Raw genomic sequence first — 26,318 nt, forward strand, 5'->3', positions numbered from 1 at the left:
TAATGAGCTTGCTTCCTATGTTAGAAGCTGCTCTTCGTAATCTTAATATCTTTTCTAGGTTGCACATATTCATCATGGCCTTGATCGCTGTGCATCTTTGTTAAGAGACATTCTTCAGAATGAGTCCCAAGGTAACAACCCTTTTCTTTACTTGAATATAAAATTCATATCCTTGACAGCTTTCCTTGTGGCTTAAATGATATTGTTTCAAATGATACTAGGAATGGCAAGCAGCTCTCAAAAAGCAGTGAAAACAACTACTTTCAGAGCAGCTTCCAGACCTTTGCTGAGTAAAATGGGTGGTGCTAAAAAGAGAGGTGCAAAGAAAAAAACTCTTTCAGCAAATGTGCAAAAAGAAACAGGTATGTACTTTTTCTTCAAGTTTAATTTTTTTTTAACCATGCATTTATTTTATTCATTCATTCATTCATCATTCTGCTTCAATTACATAATAGTTATAGGATGTAATTTTTGCCTCCAAAACCTAAACATCTGATTTTGTCGATAGATAACATACCATTGAAAATATTTAATAGATTTTTTTTATAATTTGTTTCATGACTGTGCCTTCAGCCTCCAACTGAATATGTTTTGTATTTATCGGAAGGGGTTAAGCCAGGGTGTTAAGCTAGATGTAAAATCACTGTATAACAGTCATAATTCTCAGTTTATGTTTTACCAAAAATAATGGTGGTTTGTGCTTAAGAATATAGATAATTATGTTATATGAGTATAAATATGTTAGTTCAAGCTTTTTTACTATAGCTATAAATCCATAGCTATATTTATAAAAAAAAAACATGCAACAACAGGATTCTCAACCCCAAACAATTAATTCTGCATCTGGATAATATTAAAGGTATTAAACTAAATATTTTCCATTCTGTTTTTTGCAGCATCTGAGTTAAATAGAAAGGTAGTTTCAGGTAATGAAACTGCTGCTGAAAAAGATGTAACTCCTCTAAGTACCAAACAAGCCTTTGTTGTTAAATCGATTCATGGACCTTGCACTCAGCATTCTCCTGTAATGCACCAGAAATTGTATGAGCATGCACAGTCCCAAATGCCTCTGTTAAATATCCACCCTCCAGTGAAATCCAGTGATATTCCTGATGTACCACTTTCCATCATTCCTGAAGAGGGTAGGTGGGGAAGCAGTTTGACTGTTGTTATACACTGTGTTCATTTGTTCAGATTAATCTTAGTGTTGTTAACTATTTGGTACTTTGTCCTCTTAACAGCATATCAACCCGTTACAGCATTCAACGGTCATTTGCCTACCTCCACACCAGCACTATCCCCACAGCAAGCAGTTAGTCCTTCTGTTGTTCACCCTGTAAGTAGTACCCTCCATCTGCTGGAAGTAAATTGACAAATTTGTATTTCCCTGTTTTATCCTAAACATATTGCTAAGAGCAAAAGTTTAAAATAGAACTATTGTAAAGCAATGCACACTAGTCATGACTGAACTTGTGATTGAATTTGGTGTGGATAAAAAAAAGGCACTTGAACTTCAGTTCCTCTGGGCTTTCATCCGCAAGTTGAACAGATACTATATCTTCAGACCCTTCAGATGAGAGGTAACAGGGATAAATTTTATTTTTGATTCAACATGTAGTCTTAAGCAGGAATCCAGCTGTTTCTGATATCCAAGTTGTTTTGAGGCCCTTTGTATTTGTTCCTGAATGTTTGGTTTTCCCCCAGTTTGTCTGAATTATGCAGCTTCTCAAATATGTGCAAACTGAATTTGCTGGTTACCTCTTCTAAAATTTCTCTTGCCTCTTTGGGCAAGAAGAATTACAACAAAATCTCTTCCGATTACTAAAATTGAAGGAAATGGGGGGAGATAGCAAAACTATTTTAAAAATACAAACACTTGCATGTTGCTACCTTCTCTATTCCATGTCTTCTGTTTTTTCCTTCGAGACAAAAATCAAGTCATTGTTATTTTCTTTGTTGTACGCAAGAGTAAAAGATAATGTTGTGCTATTGTAGAAGAACCAGCTTTTTCAAAGTTCTCTTTAATTTGCAATAAATGAAATTCCCATATATATTTGCTATTTCTACTGTTGAATATTATCAAGTTTAATTAGTTGCTAAAGAAGACTGTCTCCTGGCATGCATTATTTTGTGGGTATTGGACAGTTGTCACATTGTTTAATACCAAGTGCTCATGCAATAGGTGCTTAAAATGTTGAAAACCTTACACTCCAGTCCATTCCCTTTTAAAAATTGTAATTAATTGTAATTTAATATACTTTAAATACAAGAGTGTAAGTTCAATCCGATTTCATTGCTTGTGTATGCTTGTCACAGGGTCTTCCTGTGGACACCTGCAGCCAGTGCACCTCACGAATGGGACCACTCCTTGTACCTGGAGACTTCAGGACCTCTTCTTCTATGGCTCAGACACAACCCTCAGCTTTGTGCTCTGCTCCACCCCACGTGGCTCCCTCTGCTCCAAGCAACCTCCCATCCTCAGCCATCCTCTCCCCATCTGCTGGCAGAGAGGCCGTGTCTGAAGGCACCCACGAAGAACAGTTTAATGAGGCAGAATTGATCAGATGCATTCAGGCACAGCTGGCTCTGTTGCAGGCACGGGAAAGGGAGCGTGAGCAGAAGGAGGCTATCAGAAATTGCCCAGACGTTGACCCGGTCCTGTCCAAGCCACCCATTACCAAAGAACCAGAGATAAGCGAAGGATACCATGAGGACACTCTAAGTGAAGAGGATACCTTAGTAGATGGCATTGATATGGCACCAGTGAGAGATACAAGCTGCCAAACTAGTTTCAGCACAGAAATCTTAAAGCCTAAAAAAAACAGCGTGCAGAAAAGAGTCCAAAAAGTGAAAACTGTGAAGTATCTTTTGGCAGAGCTCAAGGCCTTGCTAACTGACCAAGGTAATATGACTGTTCTTATTATGATTTGCTGGGAGGGACACTTTGTGACCTGTGAATATGATCAGTCTCCAGGTGGCCTACTAATGCCACTTGCTGACTTGGTTAGAGATTGTTCTAAGGTGTTCATATCATGTGGTTTGGTGTAGTGGCTAAGGTGCTGGCCTAGAAACCAGGAGAGATTGAATTCTAGTCCTCCTTTAGGCATGAAAGTTGGTTGGATGACATTGGCCCAGCCTCTCTCCCTCTCCCTTAGCTCAATCTAGCTCACAGGGTGGTTGTTGTGGAGAAAATAAGCAGGAGTACAGGTAGTCCTTGACTTACAACAGATCGTTTAGTGACCGTTCAGAGTTACAGAGGCACTGAAAAATGTGACTTATGACCGTTTTTCACAGTTACAAATTTTGCAACATCCCCATGATCATGTGATCAAAATTCAGATGCTTGGCATCTGGTTCATATGTATGATGGTTGCAGTATCCCTCTTGGGGTCATGTGATCACCTTTTGCGACCTGACAAGCAGAGTCAATGGGGAAGCCAGATTCACTTAACAACTAGGTTACTAACTTATCAATTGAAGTGATTCACTTAACAATTGTGGCAAGGAAGGTCATAACATGGGGCAAAACTCACTTAACAAATGTTCCATTTAAAAACAGAAATGTTGGGCTCAGTTGTGGTCATAAGTTAAGGACTACCTGTATTAGGGATGTTCATTGCTTATATAAAGGTGAGATAAAATGATGATAATGATATTATCATCGTCATTATATGGGAGCAACTTACCTTCCACAACAAAAGTGCTCAGTTTAATGTGAGTCAAAAACACTGCCAAACACAATAACCTCAAAACCTCTGATCAAGCAGCAGATTCTTTTGATAAGTTAGCATGCTAGAGTAAACATATTCTTTGATCATTTTTTATCTTGTTTTGTAACAAAATAGCCAATGTAGTGGTTAAACTAAACTAAATGTTAAACTAAAATCAGGGAGATCCAAATTAAAATCCATCCTCAAAATGGAAGCACTATGGGTGTCTTTAGGTCAGTTGTCTAAAGTTGTGACAACTTAGCCCAATCTATCCCACATTGTTGCATCAAGAAATACAAATCTGTTAATGCAAAATAAGCTTCTGTTTAACTTTCCTAATTTGATTTCCTTATTTTGAGATTATTTACTTGTAATGTTATCAAAATAATATTGGGTTATTTGTTGATTTCATAATCTTGTTTATATCCATCCATCATAAATCATCTAGTAAATATGACAATTATAGCATTTTTAAAAACTTGATGAGGATTGGAAATAGGCAATTACCAACATTAACTTTGCTCCTGTCTTGCCCTGCTCTGGACAAACAAATGAATGACAAAATCTACCATGAGGATTTTATATTGACAAAACATAGATTTTTTGGGCAAGCACCTTAACTTTCCCATTGGTCTTGCATGGTCTGCAAAAATGAATCATTATAGAAGTAAAGACTGTTGAGATTTTAGTGTATGTTGTTGAGTCATGTTTCTAATCTTACATTTTGTTCAAGAAGCCACAGTTCTGTGATATTTTTACCATTCTGAAATAAAAAGTATGAGGCAGTGAAGGAGTGTTGAAGCCTCAAATAAGAACGGACAATGTTACAAATGACACCTGTCACATTTCTTGGTCCTCATCTTAAAGCAACCTATTTGAAGAGCGGGCCCTGTTTTTCATATTTTAGATGGCAGTTGATGGAGAAACCTAACATAGATGCCAAGTATCATCCATTTGGAAACCTGCTCAGTCCATTCATATTAAGATGATAAACTTGATTGTCCACAATAATACTACGTTCTGAAGAATGACTATTTGGCTATCTGTGAAAATAACATTTTGCCTTATTTTCCTCTCACTGAAGATTCAGAAACATTAGGGGTGCTAGATGAAATAGATGACACCACGTCACTCTTGCCCGCAGCTTTTGAGAATACAAATGTTCAAGCTGAAATAGCAATTGCCCTTCAACCTCTCAGAAGTGAAAACGCCCAGTTGCGCAGGTCAGTAAACAAGAGAAAAACATTGTACTTTAAGGCAACCATGGTGGTTCGCCAGATTGCAAATTCAATCTAATTATAATACAGTGAGCATTGTGTTGGGATTCTGAATACGTAGATACTTCGCTATTTTGGCTTGATGTCAAGCTCTTCAAAAAAAAATCAAATATCGTATCTGGACTGAATCCATATCTCCTTGAGTGTAGTGACAAATCTATGTCCAGAATTCCCTCTTCTCAGAATAAAGCTGAATCCAGGGCACAATCTGACAATGGCAGATACACGATTAAAGGGGAGGGAGGCTTTGGTGTTTGACTGTATATATTACGCTGGTGAGAAGAAAAGCGGCAACTCTGCATTCAGTGACAGGTCTGTCCTCAGTTGAGAGTCATCCTTGTAGTCAACCACCCAAGTTGCTCCATTGCAACTTTCTGGACAAGTAACAAGAACACGGAGATAGAGTTGTTCACACCCCAATTGGATAGTCTAGCAGCTGCTCAGGAAGATGGAAAGAGAACAGGTGGGGGTGAATGCCAATCAAACTGCTTTCAAAGAGATTGTTTCCAACATAACATTTCCAACTTTTGGGAACATTGTAGAAGTGAGTGAGCAATCAAGCACCAGTCAAGTCAAATTTAGAGGGAGTTGTAATCAGGCTTGGGAGACACCAGGGTCACTGCTATCTGAAGATGACAGCAGAATGAATAACAAAATTTGGGAGAATAATATCCTCCATCTGCAAGTGGATAGCCTATTCTACGTTTCTGAAGAGACTTGAAATAAATCCTACATGGTAATGGAGTAGGGGCACCTTTTTAAGCCTTTGATTTGAAATGTGGGCTGGTGGGGAGGAAGGTTGTTACAATGGCTGGACTTTAACCACTTTTCTCAGTTACACACCCGCACACACACCTGATGGAGAGGGGGGATTTAAGCCACAAGGAGATTCTATCCACCAAGAACAGGGCTTGATTTTCTGTTAGGAAATGGCTAGCTTCCGGACTCAAGAAGTGGGCCATTTCAATTGGATCCAGCGCTTTAAGTAGGTTGGGAGAGTTTTATACAACCACACTAGAAAATGGGAGGCAGGATTTTAATATGGACATGCCAATTATCCAATGGAAGCTTTTTGCCAACTGATGTTGATTACTGGAGAAAGAAACTTTATCTCAGGATGGGCTTTTTTTTTTCTTCAGTCAAAGTGAGGAAAAAGCGCTGGGGGGGCACTTTTAAAACTGCATTCAAGTAAGAAATCTACCAAGGAAAGTATTTGTTTAAAAATCCCTGCCTCTTATTGTAGACGACTGAGAATTTTGAACCAACAGCTGAAGGAACAAAACAGAGCTGAAAAGGAATGTAGCCTGGATAGCAACTTGGAAGGTAGGTAGCGAGGTATAAATGTTTAAACATGTATTAAATTCACTTTCAATAGTGTCTTGAGAACTGGAAATATTACTTAGTTATTATATTAGTTATATTAAAGCCACACATCATACACAGTTCTCCTCTTCTCTCTTTCCCACTTTTATCCTCATATCGTGTTTGTGGCCTACAGTAGCATTGATGGCATATTTTAAGGCCAACTGGCATTTTGATTCCAAATGTGATAATTGTATTTTTTTCTGCAAAGATGAGGGAAATCTTTTATTAAGGGGTCAGCAAAGGCTAGATCTCTAGGCATTCTTCTGGGTGAATGAAGTGCTTCTAATTGGAAAGAGAATGGAGCTAACACTCTGCCCCCACCTGTTTTTTCTAGTTTACATGAATTCAAGTCAAAGATCTCAAAGAATTATGAATTTATATATGTTTTAATTGTGAGTGCAGCTGGCCAAATATACTGAGACTGGATTGTATTCTAGTTATGGGTTGTACAGAGAGAGATACTGAAGTTCAAGTAAATGCAAGTACTCTTCATAGTTTTAGATGGATGGATGATGATTAGAGAAAATAGAAAGAGACTGCAGGCATGACCTTATTCTTCACCCAGTTTAAAGGTCTCTTTGTGTTTGGATACGAACAAAGCAATAATATGTACTAATAGCTTTTTATAAATCACCTTCGGAGTAGCTACGGTCCTTGACTAGAAACCTTGCTAATGTAATACAGAATATGATTATCTGCCAGATGCACTGAAAATAACAAAAAGGGTTGTTGATTGTCACTTGCCATACTGCCTTCTATTGAATGTCATTGGCAAATTGTGTCATTCCAGGGATTAGGCATAAAATATTGGCTACGTAGTATCCTATACTTTTTTTATACCTCCCTCTCATAAAACTCAAGGTGATGTACCAAGAAATATAATAACAATAAAATACAACCATAAATCCTCAAGAGCCTGCAATTCATTATTCATGACACATTCTGCTAAAGGTTGCCCCCCCTCAACTAGGCAATAAATATCCATTATTGCCAGTGCCTTCTGAAATGCCAGAAGTCTAGGGGTCAGGTGTATTGCTGGAGTAATGTATTTCATGCAGACTTAAGAGCCCTGAAGTAACACATCTCAGAGTTTAGAAGAAAGTGCCTTCTTTTTTCAGTCAAACCAGTGAAATATTTGTCCATGGACCATATTTCTGAAACAACTGTATGTTTTCCTCCCATAGTTGTGTCCCTCCAGTCTTTGAATATGACATTGCAGAGTCAGTTGAATGAATCCATAAAAAGCATTGAGTTGTTGCAGGATAAAAATGAAGAATTCATTAAAATCCTGGAAAGCCAAAAAGAGGAAAATAAAAGGCTAACTAGACAAATCCACAAGAAAGAACAAGAGTTGCTTGAAAAGAAACAACAGCATGATATTGGCTCAACCAAACTCAAAATTGGTGTGTAAGTTGGCAAACTTTGCGGGGTCCAATCTTTGTGCATTTATCATGGAAATTAAATTTCATTGGTTGTTAATATATTTTAGAAGCAGATGAAATGTTGACCAATGTGAAGACTTACCAGTACAAATTAGAAGCCGCCGAGAAAGAAAACCAGATTTTAGGCATAACATTGCGTCAGCGAGATGCAGAAGTGAATAGACTGCGTGAATTGACCTGGTACTGTTAACCTTGTTTATTTCCCTTAGTGTTTCAAATCCACATAGCAAAATTGTACACTGCCCCAGACTTTTGGAACAATAAATTGAGAAATGCATCTATGAAAAAAATTGAAAACCTCAATAAATTTAGATTTGGTGAAGGAAAAGCTACCAAATGGAATCATATTTGATGTCTTAATTTCACATTCTAAACCAGGGGTAGTCAACCTTGGCTCTTTTATGACTCGTGGACTTCAATTCCCAGAATTCCTGAGCCAGCTTAGCTGGCTCAGGAATTCTGGAAGTTGAAGTCCACGAGTCATAAAAGAGCCAAGGTTGACTACCCCTGTTCTAAACAGTTGGACAATATGTCAGAATTATTGGTGGAGAATGGGAAAAATTACTTATTTTACTAATATATGAATTCGGGATATAATAGTCAGCCACAAGGTGGGGGCAGTGATGCATGTAGAAAATTGAAACCTGATTTATTGAAAAAAAGAGAAAACGTTTGTAATAATAGTGTATATTAATATTATTACATTGTGGATTTTAGTCTCTATTTTATTTCCAATAGAGGGATATTACTTAATCCTGTCAAATGATGTTGTAGTACTCCAAGGCTCACACAGTGCACGTTGTAGCCCCAGTTAGATGAAAACTCCATCTGGAAGTGATCCTGCATACAGCTCTCAAACATTGGGGATATATTAATGGAACCTGTTCCAAAGGTTAAAATATTAGCAATTCTAGAGGATAGTAGAAAGGCTGAAGGAAGCATGTGCATTAAACGGAAGATGACTTTAATTATGTCTTATAGTGAGATGCATAATCAAATATGATTAAAAGTCCAGGTTATCTTGCATTTAGGTTTTTTTTATAAAATGGAAGCATTTCATGTCTTCATAATTATAGTTTATAAACTAATTTATGAACTTGTTTCTAGTCGTCTTCCATCTTAAATTTCAATCTTACTTTGTTCTCTTGAAGATCAGCATAGGTAATTCTCTAAGGGTGGTGTGGTGCTTAAGATGTTAGATGAGCTACTACAAGAGAGGCAAAATAAATAAACTTTATAAATAAATAAATTAGCAAATAGACTAATATATATGATTTACTGTTCTATGAGAAAGATCGGGAATTGTGGGTAGTATAAATCCTTTACCTGCTGTTTTTTGCCCCTAGAATGCCTGGTCAACAACATTCAAGAGGAAAAACACAAATTATTGGCTGAAAATTCTCCCATAGCTCAAAAAAATATGCAAAATATTTTGGTTAAAATTCTATTTATTGCACTACAATACCATGACACAGCAAAACAGTGCTGGAGAACTAGCACCACAACCACCCGGGCATCCCTGAACACATTTTCTCCAACCCTTAGAGATGAGTAAAAAATAGAAAGAAAAGGACAGCTCTGACTGTAAAACAGTTTTCCATCCTCCTCAGTGGAAATGTATTTAAGAGTTAAGATTCCCTGATGCTTCAAGTGCCAGTTAGATTATACCCTGACTAGAATATATATCTATTCAGAAATGAGTCCAATTAGTGATGATAAGATTATGCCCTGAATTTTCAGATATGTACAAGCCTTTACGCTTTTGTCTCGTTTTGACATCATGTGTTGACGTCTGTGCTTTACAGGGCTCTTCAAGGGAGTATGTCCAAGCTACTATCAGACCTCACGGGGGATATGGCGAAGCCCAGCCAAGTCAGCAGTCTGTCGAAAGCTCTCTTGGAAATTCACGAGAAACAGTTGCAGCCTGATGCATACCCTCTAAGTGATTCCATAATAAACTATCTAAAAAAATTAGAACTGGACCCTGTTCCGACCAACTTGGAGCCCCTCTTAAGTGAGGGTGAGATGAAGGAGCCCAAAGAAGTATTGGACATGAGGGCAGATGAGCATCCTGCCCAAGAGAATCAGGTGGTGGCAAACAAAACTCTGGCTTCAAGAAATCTTTCTGTCTTCCAAAAGCTTGATGCAGAAGCAGCCAGCTGTTTAAGCACTTTAGGAGGTCATGAGCTAGATGAGACTATTTACATTCCACTGAGTAGCAGTCCATCTCAGAAACCAGTCACAGCAACTGAAAGGAAAACAGTCATACAACAGAACCTGATTCCCCACAAACTGGAGTGTGATTCTAAGCAGCCAAGCAAGCTTGGGATGCTGAGGAACACCAAGACCTGTGATAAATTCAGTGGTATCTTTGATCGGAAAATGACCGTTGAAAATAAATCTGAAACTCTGGGGAGGATAGAGAGGCTGGAAAGCGAGAGGCTTCAGATGCAGCCAAAAGAAAGAACTAATGGGTCTGTTAAAATGATTTTGAACAATCCAGACAGACTTCAGCCTGATAAACATTGTTATGTTCAAAAAGGAAATGGGCAGAAGAACCCTGGAATTTCTGCTTCTGACTCCAGTTTTTCAACTCTTGACTGGATGTCAGGAAAATCTGAATGGACTATATCTTCCTTTTCAACATTCACATCCAGAGATGAAGAAGATTTCAAAAGTGGATTAGCAGCCTTGGATGCCAACATAGCAAGATTGCAAAAGACGTTGCAGAATAGCTTGAAAAAACAAGGAGACTTTGAAAATACTTCAGTAGTTCAGAATAACTAAGGAAAACGTACTTTTTAAAAAGCCTAGTGATTTGTAACATTTTTTATTCTTTGTATAAGTTATCTTTTAAAACTTTGACAGTGAACATCTTACTGATAAATTAACAGCCTGTTAATTAACCGGCTGTTTCATCACTGAAAACTTACTGATAAAATAATCAAGGGTGAATCTCAAATGGATCTGCAAATTTTAATATTTAAAGATATATAATTGCTTTGAAATGTATTAATAAAGGAATAGAATCCGTTTTTCTTTTGGCTTTTATGATTGACTGATAAAGGTCAAACAAAAGTGTAATATTTTTCTAGAACATGCATATTGGAAAAATGTTGCCATTAATGTCATAATAGAGAAGTTTTAATCTTACAACCTGTTGATTTAGCTAATAAGATTTTGGTCCATAGCTTAAATGCCATCTTGCAAATACTTATTGTCCTCTTGCATGTTTATATACTTAGAATCAGAGATGGGAGAGACCAAATATTTCATCTAGTCCACAAATGTTTGCATACACATGTATCTGTCTGAAGACTTCTAATAAAAAAGAACTCACTATGTCATGTAGCAGCCTATTCCACTGGCTGATAGCTTGTATTACCAGGATGCTCCTCCTGATATCCAACCATGAACATCTTTTCTTGTATTTTTAATTTGTTAGTTTTAGTTCTCCCTCTAGGGCAATGTGTGTGACAGCCTTTAAAATATTTGAAATTGCAATAATATTTACCTTGTCACCAGCTAACCTTTCAACCTGGTAGCACCTTAACGATGCCTGCGACACAAACTGGATGAGGATCATATCTATCCTTGGTCATTTTTCTGTAGGTTAAAAAATATCCCAATTCTTTCCCCTTCCTATTGCTTGGTTTTCAGGCCTTTCTCCATCTGGGCGACTGCATTTTCTCCAATTTTTTTGTCCTGTTGTGAACCCTGTTGCTCAGGATCAGACACAATATTTCTAGAGTCTGGAACTAAAGCACAATACAGCATTCGTCATTTTAGCATCTGCATCAAACTGCTGGCTAATTTTAATTTCTGATCAACAAGGACCCCCAGATCCCCTTCATATGTACTACTACCAAGCCCACTGTACAAATCTGTTTAGATGTTTTAAAATTTCAACCACTGCTTCTAATTTTGTGTCATCTGCAGACTTTATAACTCCAAGTGATAGATGGAAATGTTGAATAGCTGAGGACAGGACAGCCCTATGGCACTCCATTCAGCAATTATACTGCAGCTAAAATAGAACCTTTAATGAGCCCATTTAGAGTGTAGATGTTTAGCCAATAATGAGTCCATCTCCCAATAATATCTATGGTATATTTTATGAAAGAGCATTAGAAGGCACCCTGTCAAAGGCTTTGCTGAAGTCCAGGAAGTGAATGCCCACGCCTACTGATGTATTAAATCCCTTACAAAAGGGATCGTTTGAGAGCCAGCTTGATCTAGTGGTTAAGGCACCAGGCTAGAAGTCAGGAGATTGAATTCTACTCCCACCTTAGGAATGAAAGCTCTCTCTCAGCCCAACTCACCTCACAGGATTGTGGGGAAAATAGGAGGAAATATTGTGCATGTTAGCCACTTTCAGTTATTTATAAAAATAATAAAGAGGATAGAAATATATATTGAGAGATAGAGAGATGAGGTTACTCTGGCACAATTTGCAACAAACTATGCTGGCTCCTGTTAATTGTAGCATCCTTATCCAAGTACTGACAAATGTGCTGCTTGGTAATCTGTTTAGATGTCTTACCAAATATGGCCATTATACTGTCAGGTTTGTAATTTCCCATATACTCCTGCCTCGTGATTCAAGCAATTGTAGTATTCCACTAATTCTTAATAGAGAAAAACTATCCTTCAGCTTGACAGCTTGGAGTGTAATTACTTCCAGCTTTACTCATGGATGCCTAAACTGCATTTATTCCCAGAAGCACCAACCCACTCCTATGCATACTGGAAAAATTACAAAAATCACCTTCAAAAATATTTCACTAACCTCAGCCATAATTCTATCACCCTCTTAGAAACAGTCACAATGGGCTCTTCCTCTGAAAACTAAAATGTCAGACAATTTCACCTGGATTTTTGGTACTAAATATAAAGATCCAATAATTTAGCACACCTTCATTAACTTCTGTTTGCAATTCAGTGTCCAAGGGTTACAGCCAATCTCTTTAGTCTGCTTAGTCTTCTCTAAAAATTGCTCATTTGTTCAATGTCTCCCTCTCACTCATACACACATCAGATGCTTTACTCTAGTGTTCCTCCTGTCAGGTATTTTCAAATTAAGTTGCTATAATAAAACAATATATTTTTTTTCTCCTTCTGGTTGATTAGCATATAGATTTGCAGATTATGAGCTGATTCCTTCGAATACTTATAATGAATATTTTCCGAGAGGCCAGGAAGGGAAAATGCTAATGCAATATTTTAGTCCCATAAAGGAAGTTCTATAGCTGGTGGAATTCTTTTTGGGGACAATAGTAGAGATATTTTCTAATAGTCTGGGTTTGGAATTTCTACCAAGAAAAATAATAGCAGAGGAGAGAAAACAAGAGTGAAATGAGTAAGTGATTCGAAATAGTTCCCTTTGAAGGTTAAAGGTAGAATTTATGAGCCAAGTCATTTTAAGGAGCCTGGCTTAATTTCACAAGAGATTAATATGGGAGATAGCTGACCTTGTTTCTGCAAAGGAGAAGGAATGTCTCTAGTTTATATTTATTCTAAATTTAAGCATCTGCACTATATTACAAGAATGGGTTTAGATATCCTTTTTATACTATTTACATATTGCACTATAATTGGCTTTTTGGATTTGGAGGGGGTTGTTTATTAATTTATTCCAGTACTTGAAGGCGTAGATTGTCTTTAAAAATATCACTTTAGGTTGATGCTATCTAAAAACTGTATAAATTATGTATCAATATTATTTTGCTTATTAGCTGTCTTTACATTAGTGAAGCATTTTAGGCAACATCTGATAAACTTTGATCTAGAAAGCTAAGCAGACACAAGCCTAAAAGACGAGTGCTGTAGGCTAGATTGCCATTGCTGAAATTTTTGAGGAGATAAACTTCTATTTTATTCCAAGAAAATTGCATGGCTATGTTTGTGTACATTTCCAGGAAGTGAATTTGATTTTACTTCTTAGTATGTTGCTATCTACCATTTTCTCAAACTATTTATATGACTAGCACAGTTCCTTGTAAGTGCCCTGCTAAGGAATACATTCATTTACCTAACCAACCAGGCTTTGTCTTGCTAATTATTACACACACCGAGTTGTCTGAGTGTATTGAACCCACAATTCTTTTTAAAGATTGTCATCCTATAAAATACCCTACTGAATACAAGAGAGTTATGTATCTACATGAAAATTTTAGTGGGATTGTACTAGGAATCTGGGTAGGCAACCTTGGCTCTTTTATGACTCGTGGACTTCAACTCCCAGAATTCCTGAGCCAGCTATGCTATGCTGGCTCAGGAATTCTGGGAGTTGAAGTCCACGAGTCATAAAAGAGCCAAGGTTGCCTACCCCTGTACTAGGTGAAGTAAGATCGCAACATTTTAGCAATGTAAATATTTACAGATTGCCTTTCTTAACAAGGCAGAATCCAAAGGGGCCATGATAATAGGAGTGAAGAATAATAGCAATGCAACAATTGTACTTTAGAACATTTTATTTGGTGCACTTCATATTTGGCAAGACAAAAAGGAAAAAAAACATTGTATTTCAATTTCAATTCAATTTTGCAGCCACAAAATGAATACTGGCTTCTTAAGCTTGTTCAAAGAATACCGGTTTCTTAAGCCTGTTCAACGTTGTCATAGTCTTCGTTTATTATTTTCAGCAGAATATAGCAAAGCAGGATCCCAGTTACCTGACGAGAAAGTACAGAACATGCAGAAAGTGATTTAATTCTGACACGTTGAGAGTAGGAAAATGAAATAGATCATTCCAGTTAGATGGCATTAGCTCCATTTAGCTCTAAGCTTTAGTGAAAGCAATAGAGCGATAGAGCGATAAGAGTACAAGAGAAACAGTGTTAAGGATCCCAAATGTAACTGATCAGCCCCCCCTTTTTTTTTTTTTACTTTAAAAGTCTGGGCATTCTGATTTGTCTCTCCAACCAAGCACCAAATGCTATTACTGTAATCCTTTATTTAAGCCTTTTATGCATACCTGACCAAATACTATAAGAACTGCAAGTCCTCCAAATGCAGAAATGTTTCTTTCAGTCCAGCTCTTCAGTTTTAGAAGACAGCCCTGAGAAAGAAGGGGGGGGGGAATGCATTCTAATAATTCCAATGGATGTTTCTTAAAAGCTAATCAAACTAAATTCGGCTTAGAGAGAGAATGAGGGAGAACCTACAGGCATAGACTATAAATGTTAGAAGTTATGCTTACTTTGGGATTGAGGGAACAGTTTTACAGTGATTGTACTCCTTCCTCAATGACTGGTTCTAATCAGAGTGTGGGAGCAAAGGAATCCCCTTAAAACTAAGATATGTCATGAGTTAGATTCTATCATTATTATATAGATGTAGCGACTAGGAAGGAATCATCCTGAATGCCAAGGTTCCTTAATTCATTTACCAATCTATTCCCAGTAAGACCTGTAACCAACTTAAAAGTACTTTAGATTCAAATGCATCCTTCCCTTAACCAAAGGGATGATGACAATATGGAGTTTTACCTCCTGATTAATGCCAACTGTATCTTCATTTAGATCAGTAACACAGCTTTCCACAGGTATTTTGCAGCAGCTTTTGGGGACAGATGAGGAGAGCAGTCCAAAGGTGGTGTTTTGCCAGTCTGTATAGTTCTCCGCGCCACAGCACTGAAACTACAATAGGGAGGAAAGCGTGAGAGTTGGTAACAGAGAATCTCATGAGATTTTGTTAACTGAATCTACAGATTTTCTGCTCGCAGTCTAGCCCAGGGGTAGGCAACCTTGGCTCTTTTATGACTCGTGGACTTCAACTCCCAGAATTCCTGAGCCAGCCATGCTGAGGGGAAAGGGAGAGGTTTCCATGCTGAGCCATGCTGGCTCAGGAATTCTGGGAGTTGAAGTCCACGAGTCATAAAAGAGCCAAGGTTGCCTACTCCTGGGCTAGCCATACATCATTCTCAAAGTTCTTCACAGTGGTAAGATGAAGACATGATTGAATCAATGCAGATCATAGAAGATAGTTTCCTTTGTTTCCCTACTAATGTTAAATTTTGGAACTGTAAACCATTCCAAGTTTTCCTACAAGAAAGGTGTCATCTTCACTAAATATTTACAGTGTCTTCTGGAATCATTAAAATATTGGTTTACATGGCCTCAACAACAGATAAGTAAATAATCTAGACATCCATAGTAGATAAATGGGGAACAGTTATCTTGGATAGAATTCCAGAAGGTTTTGCAGTTCTGGGAAACTGTCATTTCCTTTTTTAAAAAAAATTGGGGAAAATACATTTTCTTAGAGACAACAGAGGTCAGATTCAAATTGGGGATCCCCATGTCATTTTTTCCACATTTCTACAGGCATGGGAAAAAAATCCAGAGAGGTGATTTACCTGGAGTGATTCTATTTGAACATTACCCAGTAATCACCTGACTGCATAATATATTGAACCTTTAACTGAGTTGGAAAGCATGCTTTGAGACCAAGGGCGGTGAGCCATATACTAGTTAGCCCCAGTTCAGCCCAGTGGATTCTATAAACCCTGCCTCTGAATACATATCGGCACTCTAATCAAAGCCTGTAGTTCAGACTTTTAAACTGTAAAACAACAAAATTGAAGCAGCAGCACCGATTCTAAAGGTTTGAGCCTATTTACTAAAATCAGTATTTAATTTCTATAGCTGTCCCTCTCATGCAAATTCACTGCTATCATTTTTTTTTTGTCTTAAATTAGGGTACAATTGTTCCTAGAGGAAAAAAAGATTCCTTACCCCTGCCTGGAGAATATCCACCCCCTTGGTGATCTGCAGTTTCTTATTATACTTGTTCAGAATCTTCATGAAATCTTTGGATACGGTCTGGTGTAGCTGTGGCGATATAGGATAAACAAATTACTATTCCATAGGTTGTATTGGAAGTTTAAGCTGAGGCAAGTTGATTTAATAGATAACAGAGAATTATTATTCTCCTGTTCTGCCTCTGCAAACATTTGTGATTTTAATACTCTAGTATTGGGGAAGCCTGAGTTAAACATATTCTTAAAATTGAATATTAAATATCACTTTACCCCTCCCCTTTTCTCAGTTGCTGGGTAGGAAAGAAAAGGGGGATTCTAGAACATTCAGAATGTGGCCTTTTCAAAATATTTTGTATGCTGATAATCCACCCTAAATTGTAGAGTTTGCTATGAATCCAACTGACATATTAGAGTTTACTAAATTGTACTGCTAATAGCAATGAAAAGCCTTTTATATTTTAGGTTAACCAATTCTTACTAATTATTTTGAAGAGAAGGTTATTGCTTCCTCTGAAATCAAATAAATAAAGATATCTGCCTTTTATCTGCCGATTCCGTTTGGTTATGAACACCACCCTGATATGATTGGCAGTGATGTTCCTTGTAAGGTAGCTTGTTCTAGTCAATTGTTTTTCATATTGGGCTACTTAACTGTTTAGGAAAAAGCAGCCAACCTACACTGCCCCCCTACCCAGATTATATTTTGCATTTTTGAGCATTGAATTATTATCAATTAAATATTACACATCAGGTCAAGCGCTGCTCCATTGCACTGCTCCACTCTGGCAGAGTGATTTGGGAAGTAGCTGCATCATACAATATTAAGCTACCAGGTAACCATTGTTTGCATAAATCTTGTTCCCCTCTTCCTCTCTTTCCATTTCTATATTTTAGAGTGAAAGAGAAGACAAAATAAAGCACCCCCTTGTTAAGGAAATGGCAAAGTCCTGAATCTGTGTTGGACTTTAGCTAGCAGAAATCAAGAATTTGTTCCCATTACGGCAATTCTCCATTCTTCTTGGGAATGCACACCTCAAGAAGCAAAAGGTTTTGCGTCTCTTTCAGTTTCAAGATAAGACTTGTGCTTTGAACCAGAAACCTCCTCTCCCAAATCTCACCTTTACTCTGCATGCATAGGCAGTGGCAACAACCAGAATTTCGGTGATCAAGAGCAACACGAGTAAACCTGTGAACTAGTGAGAGGGGGGAGAGGGAGAGAGAGATGTTTAGTTTAAAAGCCAGCGATTTATCAAATTGCTTTTTAGAACACAGCACTGTTATTTTTACCCTTGTATATCCATCCTTGACTCTCTTATTCAGAGATCCAATTCTTAGCCTGCCTGGTATGTCAACCTCACTTTGGGACAACTACAAAGCCAAACTCAACATTCATCCATTATTGCTGTCACTTATCTTCCCAGATAGGTCAGAGTGATGAAGTCACCATTAGAAAGAGTTGAAACTGAGAGGCTGATTGTGTCCAAGTCAAGCCACCAGCACCATACATGGTAAAATCTTGGCTCTGGTTATATAGTGACTGCTTTATATGCCTACATTTCCAAGCCAACATATTTTGGGACATATTAGCACTAACATCAACAAGCACCATAATCAGAGAGTTTTCCCCCAACGCATTAACAGAACTGGAATTTAAATGGCATATAACCATCTAACAAAATTGTAGCTTCTTACGAAATAGAGCAATTTTTACAGTCAATTCAAATGAAAATATATTAATGCTAGTTTACTACCACTACTCAATAATGGACAAATTACATATACAGAATTTCTAGCTTAATTTCTTGACACAAGGATACAGTTTCATGTTTCCATGTATATGAGCTCAGGACTGCAATAGGTTTAGTCCATTCCCACCTTAAGAGCTGATCTGTGAAAGAATCAGAACTTAAGGAGATATTGCTTATGGCATCTAGCAACTCCAAAGAAAACTGAAGTTCAATCTTAACCACATTGAGATGCCTTAAACAAATCATGATTAACTCTACACACGTTCTGTATTGCATTTAATTTAATACTTGAATAACACTTACAAATTTGATCATGGCTTTGCTCGATCTGAATAAAGCAATTGCTCCAAAGCCAGACAGCATGATGATAAGCGCACCAATGACTGTTACGGTCACAGCTACTCCTGAAGCAGCTTCATTCAGTACCACAAAAGCATAATGGAGTTTCACTTGAACACACACACCTGTGGTTATTAACACAACTCCAGCAACCTAGAGTTTGGGAGGTTAAAGCATAATTATGAAAAATAGCTAGAGGTTATTTTAGTCAAATTAATTTCAAACTATTTGTAACATGGATGTTTAAAGTCATGCAAGGGAAAGAAGTATAGATAAAAATTTTCACTGTTACTTGCACATTTGCTCATAGCAAAGTTAACCCTTTCTGACCAAGGCTAGGTTTAAAACATCAAACTAGGTCATTATGTGGCTTGTTTGGTTTCTAATCCATAATGTGGTTCATGGCTTATTCAGTACACATTAAACAATCCATGATATAAAATATTTCAGGCTCTTTTTTTAAAAGTTTCAGGTGGAATCTTTAGAATTTCACACATAAATCAATAGTGTAGAAGAAAACAAGCTACTATATTCTTAAAGAAAAATATAATTCTGAAAAATAGCTGTAAAAAAGCAGATATTTATGCAACTTTCTAAGAAAATATTCTATGAGATTCATAGCAAAGCCACCAACTGTTTGTAAAATGAAAACTGATTTAAGCATTACACTATACCAATTTAAACAGAGTTTATTAAAAAAACACAGCTGTGTATATACAACATACAAATTCAGAAAGAAGAAACAAACCACATGTTTAGTGCAAAGTAAACCAAGTCATTATATATTACTTAATCTAGGGATAAAAAAGTATGGTTAAACAGTGTAGAGTTACAGGAAAAGGAAGCAAACATTTAAATCAAAGCATTTTAAATTAAAATTCAATTATGTTTAGTGAAAAATGTAATTTCCTTTAAAATATTTAATTAACTTACACCTTGGAAAACTTGTGGCCTCACAAAAAGTTTTAATTGCTAAATTATGCAAGTTGAAAAAAACTCAGTTTTGCCATTGTGGTTTAGAAACACTGCTTTATGATTTCGCATGTTGTGCAAGCACAACCACAATCTTATTAAGTTTATTTTCCAAACTAATATATTTCCAGTTATCCTATTATAGCTAATAACTGTACTATTATAACACATAACAGATTTGAGAAATTGGTCCCCAAAAAATGGAAAAAAAGTTTGTAAGATTTTATACTCTAGATACAAAGTGAGATACATTTACAAATTTACAAAGCACACACAAACCAATACCTTACCCAATAAAGTAAAACAGTCAGCCATAAAGCAATTTTAAGACACTTCTCCCATATAATTCTTCCTTCTCCTTTCATTTTGCTTGCTACCTCTACAAAGCTTGAGACTAGTGGTGAGGATCAATAGCCCTGTGCTAATAAATATTTGCAGTTGTTACAGCTGTCCCCAATTTCAACCAAAAACTCCATTTACAGCTTGTGACATCACCTTAAAAAGAAATACATTTACTAATGTTCTCAAACCATTTTTCTTTCATCGGTCTCACTAAACCACAATCAGGCTGTTAGGTTATTGTAGCCAACTGCTCCTGAAATAACTTTCATATAGACCGAGTTATTTCAGGAGCACTGTGCTATTTTACCATAGCAGCCTGTGTGTATGTGTGTTTATACAGGGTATGTGCATATATTATAAACATGCATATACAATTAGTTTTCTTCCTATCTAGTGTTCTTATTCTTATGCAAAGTGAAGTATAAGCATCCCAGGCAGCAGATACTGAACAGTCTATTAGAGTGATGGCGAACCTTTTGGAGACTGAGTGCCCAAAAACTGCCCCCCACCCCTGCTCCGCCTCCTGCCCTGCCTGCTCCGCCCCCCTGCCCCGCCCACCCGCAGGGCCACGCACCACCTCCATGGCCCACTGCAGCAGATCACCCAGGCAGCCCTGCAGTGCCATGGCAGCCATGCCCTCCACCCACACCCCGCAGCAGCATCTGCACGCTATGGGGCGTGAGGGTGGAGTCTTGTCCCTGCTGCCCGGCTATGTCCTTGGCTGTGCTGCTCTGTGCGGGCCGTGCCCAGGGGCAACTCTCCTCCAGGGGGTCTGCTGATGGGGCCACAGAGGGAGGCAGGGCTGGGGCAACGGTGCGCGTGCCCACAGAGAGGACTCCGAGTGCCGCCTCTGGCACGCGTGCCATAGGTTCACCACCACTGGTCTATTAGGAAGAGCAGATCTATGCATGCACCATGAGCAGTTGCCTGGAATCAGTAGATGGGTTTGCAGGATGTTCTAAGTTAAAATGTAGTTGGGTTAATTTGTGGTTCCGTGTGTTCTGCAGAAGAGACTGGCTCTGAGCCTTGGGTGGAACAAAAAGATACAATATAGGACAGAAGACAACTGAATCCTATAGAACTCAGGGAAAACAGCTGTGCCCTGAAAATAGGCAACCAAAAGGTAGTGACTCACTGCTATATGTGAGTACTATATAAGAACTGATATAATGAGTGCTGATCAGGCTTGCCCATATGCTTATGAAGCATGCTGTCTGCCTGGAGCATGGATCAGGATATGACAGCCAAGGATGATCAAGTCCATACACATTTATTCCTTTCTGATAATCCACAGAAGGACAAAAATTATTGTAAACCCCAACTGGATCACCATAGATTTTGCAGTGCCAGGAAGGAAGCTCAAGAAACTTGAAGGATGATCTTCATTTATAAAGGAAGACAAGGGAAAGAAGAAGAGTGGAGGGTTGGTTATGTAAATCATGTTGACAGGATTTGGGATTTGGATTCCTTGTCTGAATTATTACGGACTCCTGGCCCAGAATAAACACCTCATGAAGGCTGGTGAAAAATGGCTCAGCTGACATATGGAGAGCTTTATCAATGAATCTTTAACTAAGATGAAAATCCTTAACTGAAAAGTTAAGATAAAGCTTGGGTACAGGTAGACCTTGACTTACAGCCACAATTGACCCCAAAATTTATGTTCTTAAATGAGACATTTGTTAAGTGACGTTTTGCCCCACTTTATGACTTTTCTTGCCACAGTTGTTAAGTGAATCACTGCAGTTGATAAGTTACCTGGTTAAGCAAATCTGGCTTCCCCATTGACTTTGTCAGACGGTCGCAAAAGGTGATCACATGACCAGCAAAGGTCATGAATATGAACCATTTTGCCAAGCATCTGAATTTTGATCACATGATCATGGGGATGCTGAAAAAGTAGTAACTATGAAAAACAGTCATACGTGACATTTTTCAGTGCTATTGTAACTTTGAATGGTCACTAAACAAATTGTTGTAAGTCAAGGACTACCTGTACTGTAGTAGGTAATGGGCATGTTGCAGTAATGGAGACAATTAATCCACTCATTTAAAAAAAAGTTAAAATGTATATTGACTCATCAAGATTTTTGTTCTCCACATGCTAATGTTTAGTGTTTCAGAAATTAAACAAAAGAGCTGGAATTCTTAGTACAGGAAGGCAAATATAAAGTAATTAATATAATGGAGACCTAGTGGAAGATTCTAAAGTTTGGGATGTAAACGTCAAAGAAAATAATTTAAAAGGAACAGAAGCAGTAGAACAAGTTACACAGTATATTAAATCCACAGCTGCTAAAACTCAGTGAATAAACTTTAAGATATTGCAGGAAGCATCTGGGTTAAGTGGATGAATTAATTAATCACCATTGTTGCTGTTTTTTCCCAGCCAATCAAGGTGAAGATTCAGAAGGTGGTTTCCAAAAGCAAATTGTAAGCCTTTGAAAAAGTTTGTAGTATTAATGATTATAGTACTAAGGACTCAAATTACTGTTGAGAATAAAGAAGCATGGTCTTTACAGGAAATTCTAGGTTTGTCTTGCAGATAACTTCCTTCTTCAGGGGATGAAGACTTAAAAGAATTAACTATATTTTTGATGCTATGTCAGCTTTTTTCAACTTTGTTTTTAACTCTGGAAGAAATAGTATTTCAGGATCTCCTGCATAAAAGTTATTATATTTACAGCTTACAACATGAGCTATTTGTAAACTATGTTGACATTTTTTCAAACCTGACCTGCATGGAACCCTAAGTTTCCTGGTATTCCAGTTGAGAAAGTTTGTTTAATAACAATAAGACTTAGTTGAAGAAGAAGTTTAGCAAGAACATTAAGAGGAAGTGATTGTGTGCATTATCTCGGATTTCAAAAAGTACCTTTTAATGAAGTCAGAACAATAAGATAACTTCATGGCAGAAAATAAGATGAGTGGGGCAGTGGTGGGATTCAGCTGGTTCATACCAGTTCGGCAGAACCGGGAACTAATTTTTTGTTACCCAGGCCCAGAATGGACTTCTGGAAGCAGCATCCACTCAGAGAACCAGTTGTTCACATATTTGAATCCCACCACTGGAGTGGGGGGGGTCCTTAAAAAAGCAAACATTAAAGGCACTATTGCAAACAATTCCAATAAAAGGAATATAAGACCGCAGAAGAGGCCATTTGAACGAAGAGAAAGGATGAATACAGATAAGTTATCTGGAACTGTAGAAGCACAGAAAACCAATGTTCAGAATGAGCTGAGGTTGAAGAACAAAAGCAGAACAAGAGCAAGGGGGCAAATGATGAAATGAATGTAGGCCTAGGCCCTTTGTGTGTGCCACTGTTGCACACAAATACATGAGGGCTATTGCTTGGGTGAGGTCACAACATAAATTTTGTCATTCTACAGAAGCTCTGGATTCAGTGGTTGGCTTTGACAAAATGACCTTATTCAAATATGTTCAGAATAAAAGAAGTAGACAATAATCAGTACAGGTAATCCTTGTCCTACAACAGCTCATTTAGTGATGATTCAAAGTTACAACGGCACTGAAAAAAGTGACTTATGACCATTTTTTCACACTTATGACTATTGCAGCATCCCCTGATCATGTGACCAAAATTCAGACATTTGGCAACTGACTCATATTTATGAAGATTGTGGTGTTCCAGGTTTATGTGATCCATTTTGTGACCTTCTGACAAGCAAAGTCAATGGGGAAGCCAGATTCACTTAACCACATTATTAATTTAATAACTACAGTGATTTACTGAATAATTGTGGCAAGAAAAGTTGCATAATGGGACAAAACTCGTTTAACAAATGTCTCACTTAGCAACAGAAATTTTGGGCTAAATTGTGGTCGTAAGTTGAGGACTACCTGTGTACCCGCTACTCAGCGAAGATGGCAAAATCCAAATCAGTAACAAAGAAAAGACAGAGCTACACTACTATTTTGTTGTAGGCCTCTCCAACAAAAATATGTGTTCTACAAGAAATTAAGAGCAGGATAAATGGCTAGAATTGATAACTTTCAGTTCTATCCATTTAAAACACAATAATGGAAGTTTATTCGGAATGAGTTTAAATCTGTAAAACCACATGAAGTGTAGCTTTAAAGAAAGGAACTCTGATTATTTAATTGAAATTCTGATGTTTTGAGAAATCCTGGTACATACAACTGATGGTGAGTAAATGTTGCCCATATTTCAAAAAATGGAAAAAAGAGGATCTAATGATTCACAGAGCAGATTCCTGTATTAAACAGGAGGCTGGACCCAATGGCATTTAAATATCTTCCAATTCTGTGATTAACTTATCCTGTGGAGCAGGTTGATAGGTCAGTGTGTCATACAGACATAGGGAATTGGGTTATTTTGCTAAGTGTGGTTCAGTTAACCGTACATAAATAAACTGTGTGAACACAACTGTTAAGTGACCTTTTTGCCCAGAAGTGCTAATATCAAAATATGAACTTGCACAAAAGCAATAGCCAAGTAAAAGCTAAAAAGCAAAACCTGCAATGTGAATGACAGATCTAGAGGAAGATTTTTTTTTCATTTTACTTAAGCACTCAAGCACTTTAACGTGAGCAGGTGGTAAGGCTTAAAATAAGTAAGGCAGGGATCACACCAAAAAGGAATTGAGTTAAATTCTCCTTTAAGCTTGAATATATAGTAACAAGTTGCTCAGACTGCAGAATTAATTAACACTTTATTTTTATATGTATTAAACAGAGACTAGAAAGGGTTTCACATTTTGTATTAATACAGTATAATATTCAGGCTTCTGTGGGTCTTAAGGACTCTGTTAACTGTGCTTTGGATCTATGGAGGCTATTTCACTTCGATCAAGTACACTTTTCCAAGTTCTGAATTCATTGTCCAGAAATGGGGAACTTTTTGCTATCAGAGGCCCTTCTCTTTTCATTTTTCCTCAATCTCTGAAACCTGAACAAAGCCATTTTAAATTATGGTTTCTTGCGGAAGCCGTTGTTGTATTACTACAAGCTGTAATTTCTATAAATTATCACAAACAAGTTTTAAATTAACAAAACCATCTGCTTTTAAAACAGATTTGCAGCATTCTAAATCTTTCTTTCCTTGTTCATCACTGAGATGGTTTCTTTTTTAATGAAAAGCTTAAAAAGCCTAGAAACTCTCCAGACCCATGAACAGTATCCCACAAAATTTATGCCGATCAATCTGGTTATTAAGATGGTCACCCTTTCTTCTTTGGGCAACTGGTTGCAGAGCTACTGGTTTTCCTGTATATTCCCAACTAAATATAAACAATCCAGCCAAAAGCAGGATTCATTTCAAGCTAGAAAGGGAATGGATTATAGGGCTGATATTTTCAGAATGGAGTTAATGGAGTAAGGTAAGGTTTGTTTGTTTGCCCAAACTCAGTATGTGAAGCCTCCTAAAGGGCTTACCTCCCTCAAAAAAACAAAACTGTTACCCCAGAAATTAAATGTTTCTTGTTAAATTTGTCACTTGGTTCTGAGAACTAATTATGGGTTGGAACAGAGGCTTTAGATCAGTGTTTTTCAAACTTGGCAACTTTAAAATGTGTGGACTTCAACTTCCAAAATTTCTCAGCCATCCTGAGCACAATACATCCTAAAGTTGTTAAATTTGCAAAACTGTGTTTTAAGCAGATTGGTCACAATTCGGCTGAATTTGGTGATGCTCATTTCTGTATAGTTTTAAAAATGACTTGAGGCAGCTGCCCCATCTGATATTACATTGACCAACACTGAATTATATTGCAAGAAAACATCCCCCCAAGTATCTGAAGCCTACATATGTCTCAGTTCCCTTTGCTTCCTGGCAGCAAGGGATGCAACTAAAGATTATTAAAGCCACAAGTCCCCATATTTTCTGTTGCTTTGTCTTAAGTATAAACTGAGTAGTAGTGGCTGTTGAAAGATAATGGTTTAATGGCTACTATAAGAAATGGTGTAATCCTGAGAAGAATAATCCTGGCTCAATTTAAACATTTTTAAAGGTTAAATTCCAATTGAACTCAGGCTGTAGAAATAATTGGTGTTTTGTTTGTTGTTGTTGTTGTTTTTAAAAAAGCAGATCCCAAAGGTTCTCTATTTAGCAGTTCTACATCCTCAGTAAACTGTAGATCAGCCTGGAATAACATCAAACTTATTAAAAAAAAGCAGCATTAAGCACCTGCATGGAAAAATTACTGGCTCTCCAGTGCCAACTGTAGCAATCTGTTTTCCTCTGCTTTCAAGTATGGACCAGCTCCCAACATTTTATCACTGTGTCCCAATCCATGGCTCTAATTTTTTAGGTATGTGAATCAAAGCAATAATAGCTATATTCAAAACCTGGTGGTCATGCTCTTGGCAGGAGCAAATG

General features: G+C 37.4%; 2 protein-coding genes across 2 annotated transcripts in view; one reads left to right on the forward strand and one right to left on the reverse strand.

Moving 5' to 3' along the window:
• Positions 1-10,828, forward strand: part of CCDC14 (coiled-coil domain containing 14) — a 16,844-nt gene extending 6,016 nt beyond the window's left edge. The window contains exons 5-13 of the mRNA XM_015817597.1: positions 222-362; positions 897-1,142; positions 1,242-1,336; positions 2,317-2,902; positions 4,795-4,933; positions 6,231-6,310; positions 7,537-7,755; positions 7,842-7,974; positions 9,600-10,828. Coding sequence (XP_015673083.1) covers positions 222-362; positions 897-1,142; positions 1,242-1,336; positions 2,317-2,902; positions 4,795-4,933; positions 6,231-6,310; positions 7,537-7,755; positions 7,842-7,974; positions 9,600-10,581 — 2,621 coding nt within the window. The 3' untranslated portion in view covers positions 10,582-10,828. The remainder of the gene's footprint in view (positions 1-221; positions 363-896; positions 1,143-1,241; positions 1,337-2,316; positions 2,903-4,794; positions 4,934-6,230; positions 6,311-7,536; positions 7,756-7,841; positions 7,975-9,599) is intronic.
• Positions 10,829-14,393: 3,565 nt separating this feature from the next.
• LOC114922674 (tetraspanin-6-like) lies at positions 14,394-19,982 on the reverse strand. The gene is made up of 7 exons (XM_029284455.1): positions 19,908-19,982; positions 18,610-18,798; positions 17,677-17,751; positions 16,533-16,628; positions 15,285-15,434; positions 14,771-14,854; positions 14,394-14,468 (listed from the first exon to the last, which is right to left on the reverse strand). Exons 1-7 carry the CDS (start codon positions 19,980-19,982, stop codon positions 14,394-14,396), a joined length of 744 nt encoding a protein of 247 aa, XP_029140288.1.
• Between the last annotated feature and the right edge of the window lie 6,336 nt (positions 19,983-26,318).

The sequence above is a fragment of the Protobothrops mucrosquamatus genome, unplaced genomic scaffold (assembly GCF_001527695.2).
Source record: "Protobothrops mucrosquamatus isolate PMUCROS unplaced genomic scaffold, P.Mucros_1.0 scaffold606, whole genome shotgun sequence".
In the NCBI taxonomy this organism is placed as follows: Eukaryota; Metazoa; Chordata; class Lepidosauria; order Squamata; family Viperidae; genus Protobothrops; species Protobothrops mucrosquamatus.

What these genes read in the sequence shown, in the direction of transcription:
- LOC114922674 (XM_029284455.1), bottom strand. Translation starts at nt 19,982, where the DNA reads ATGAAAGGAGAAGGAAGAATTATATGGGAGAAGTGTCTTAAAATTGCT. An exon ending in GCAAAGCCATGATCAAATTT is followed by an intron (nt 17,752 to 18,609) that starts GTAAGTGTTATT and finishes CCCTCTCACTAG; the next exon opens with TTCACAGGTTTACTCGTGTT. An exon ending in CAGTTGGCATTAATCAGGAG is followed by an intron (nt 14,855 to 15,284) that starts GTAAAACTCCAT and finishes CTTCTTTCTCAG; the next exon opens with GGCTGTCTTCTAAAACTGAA.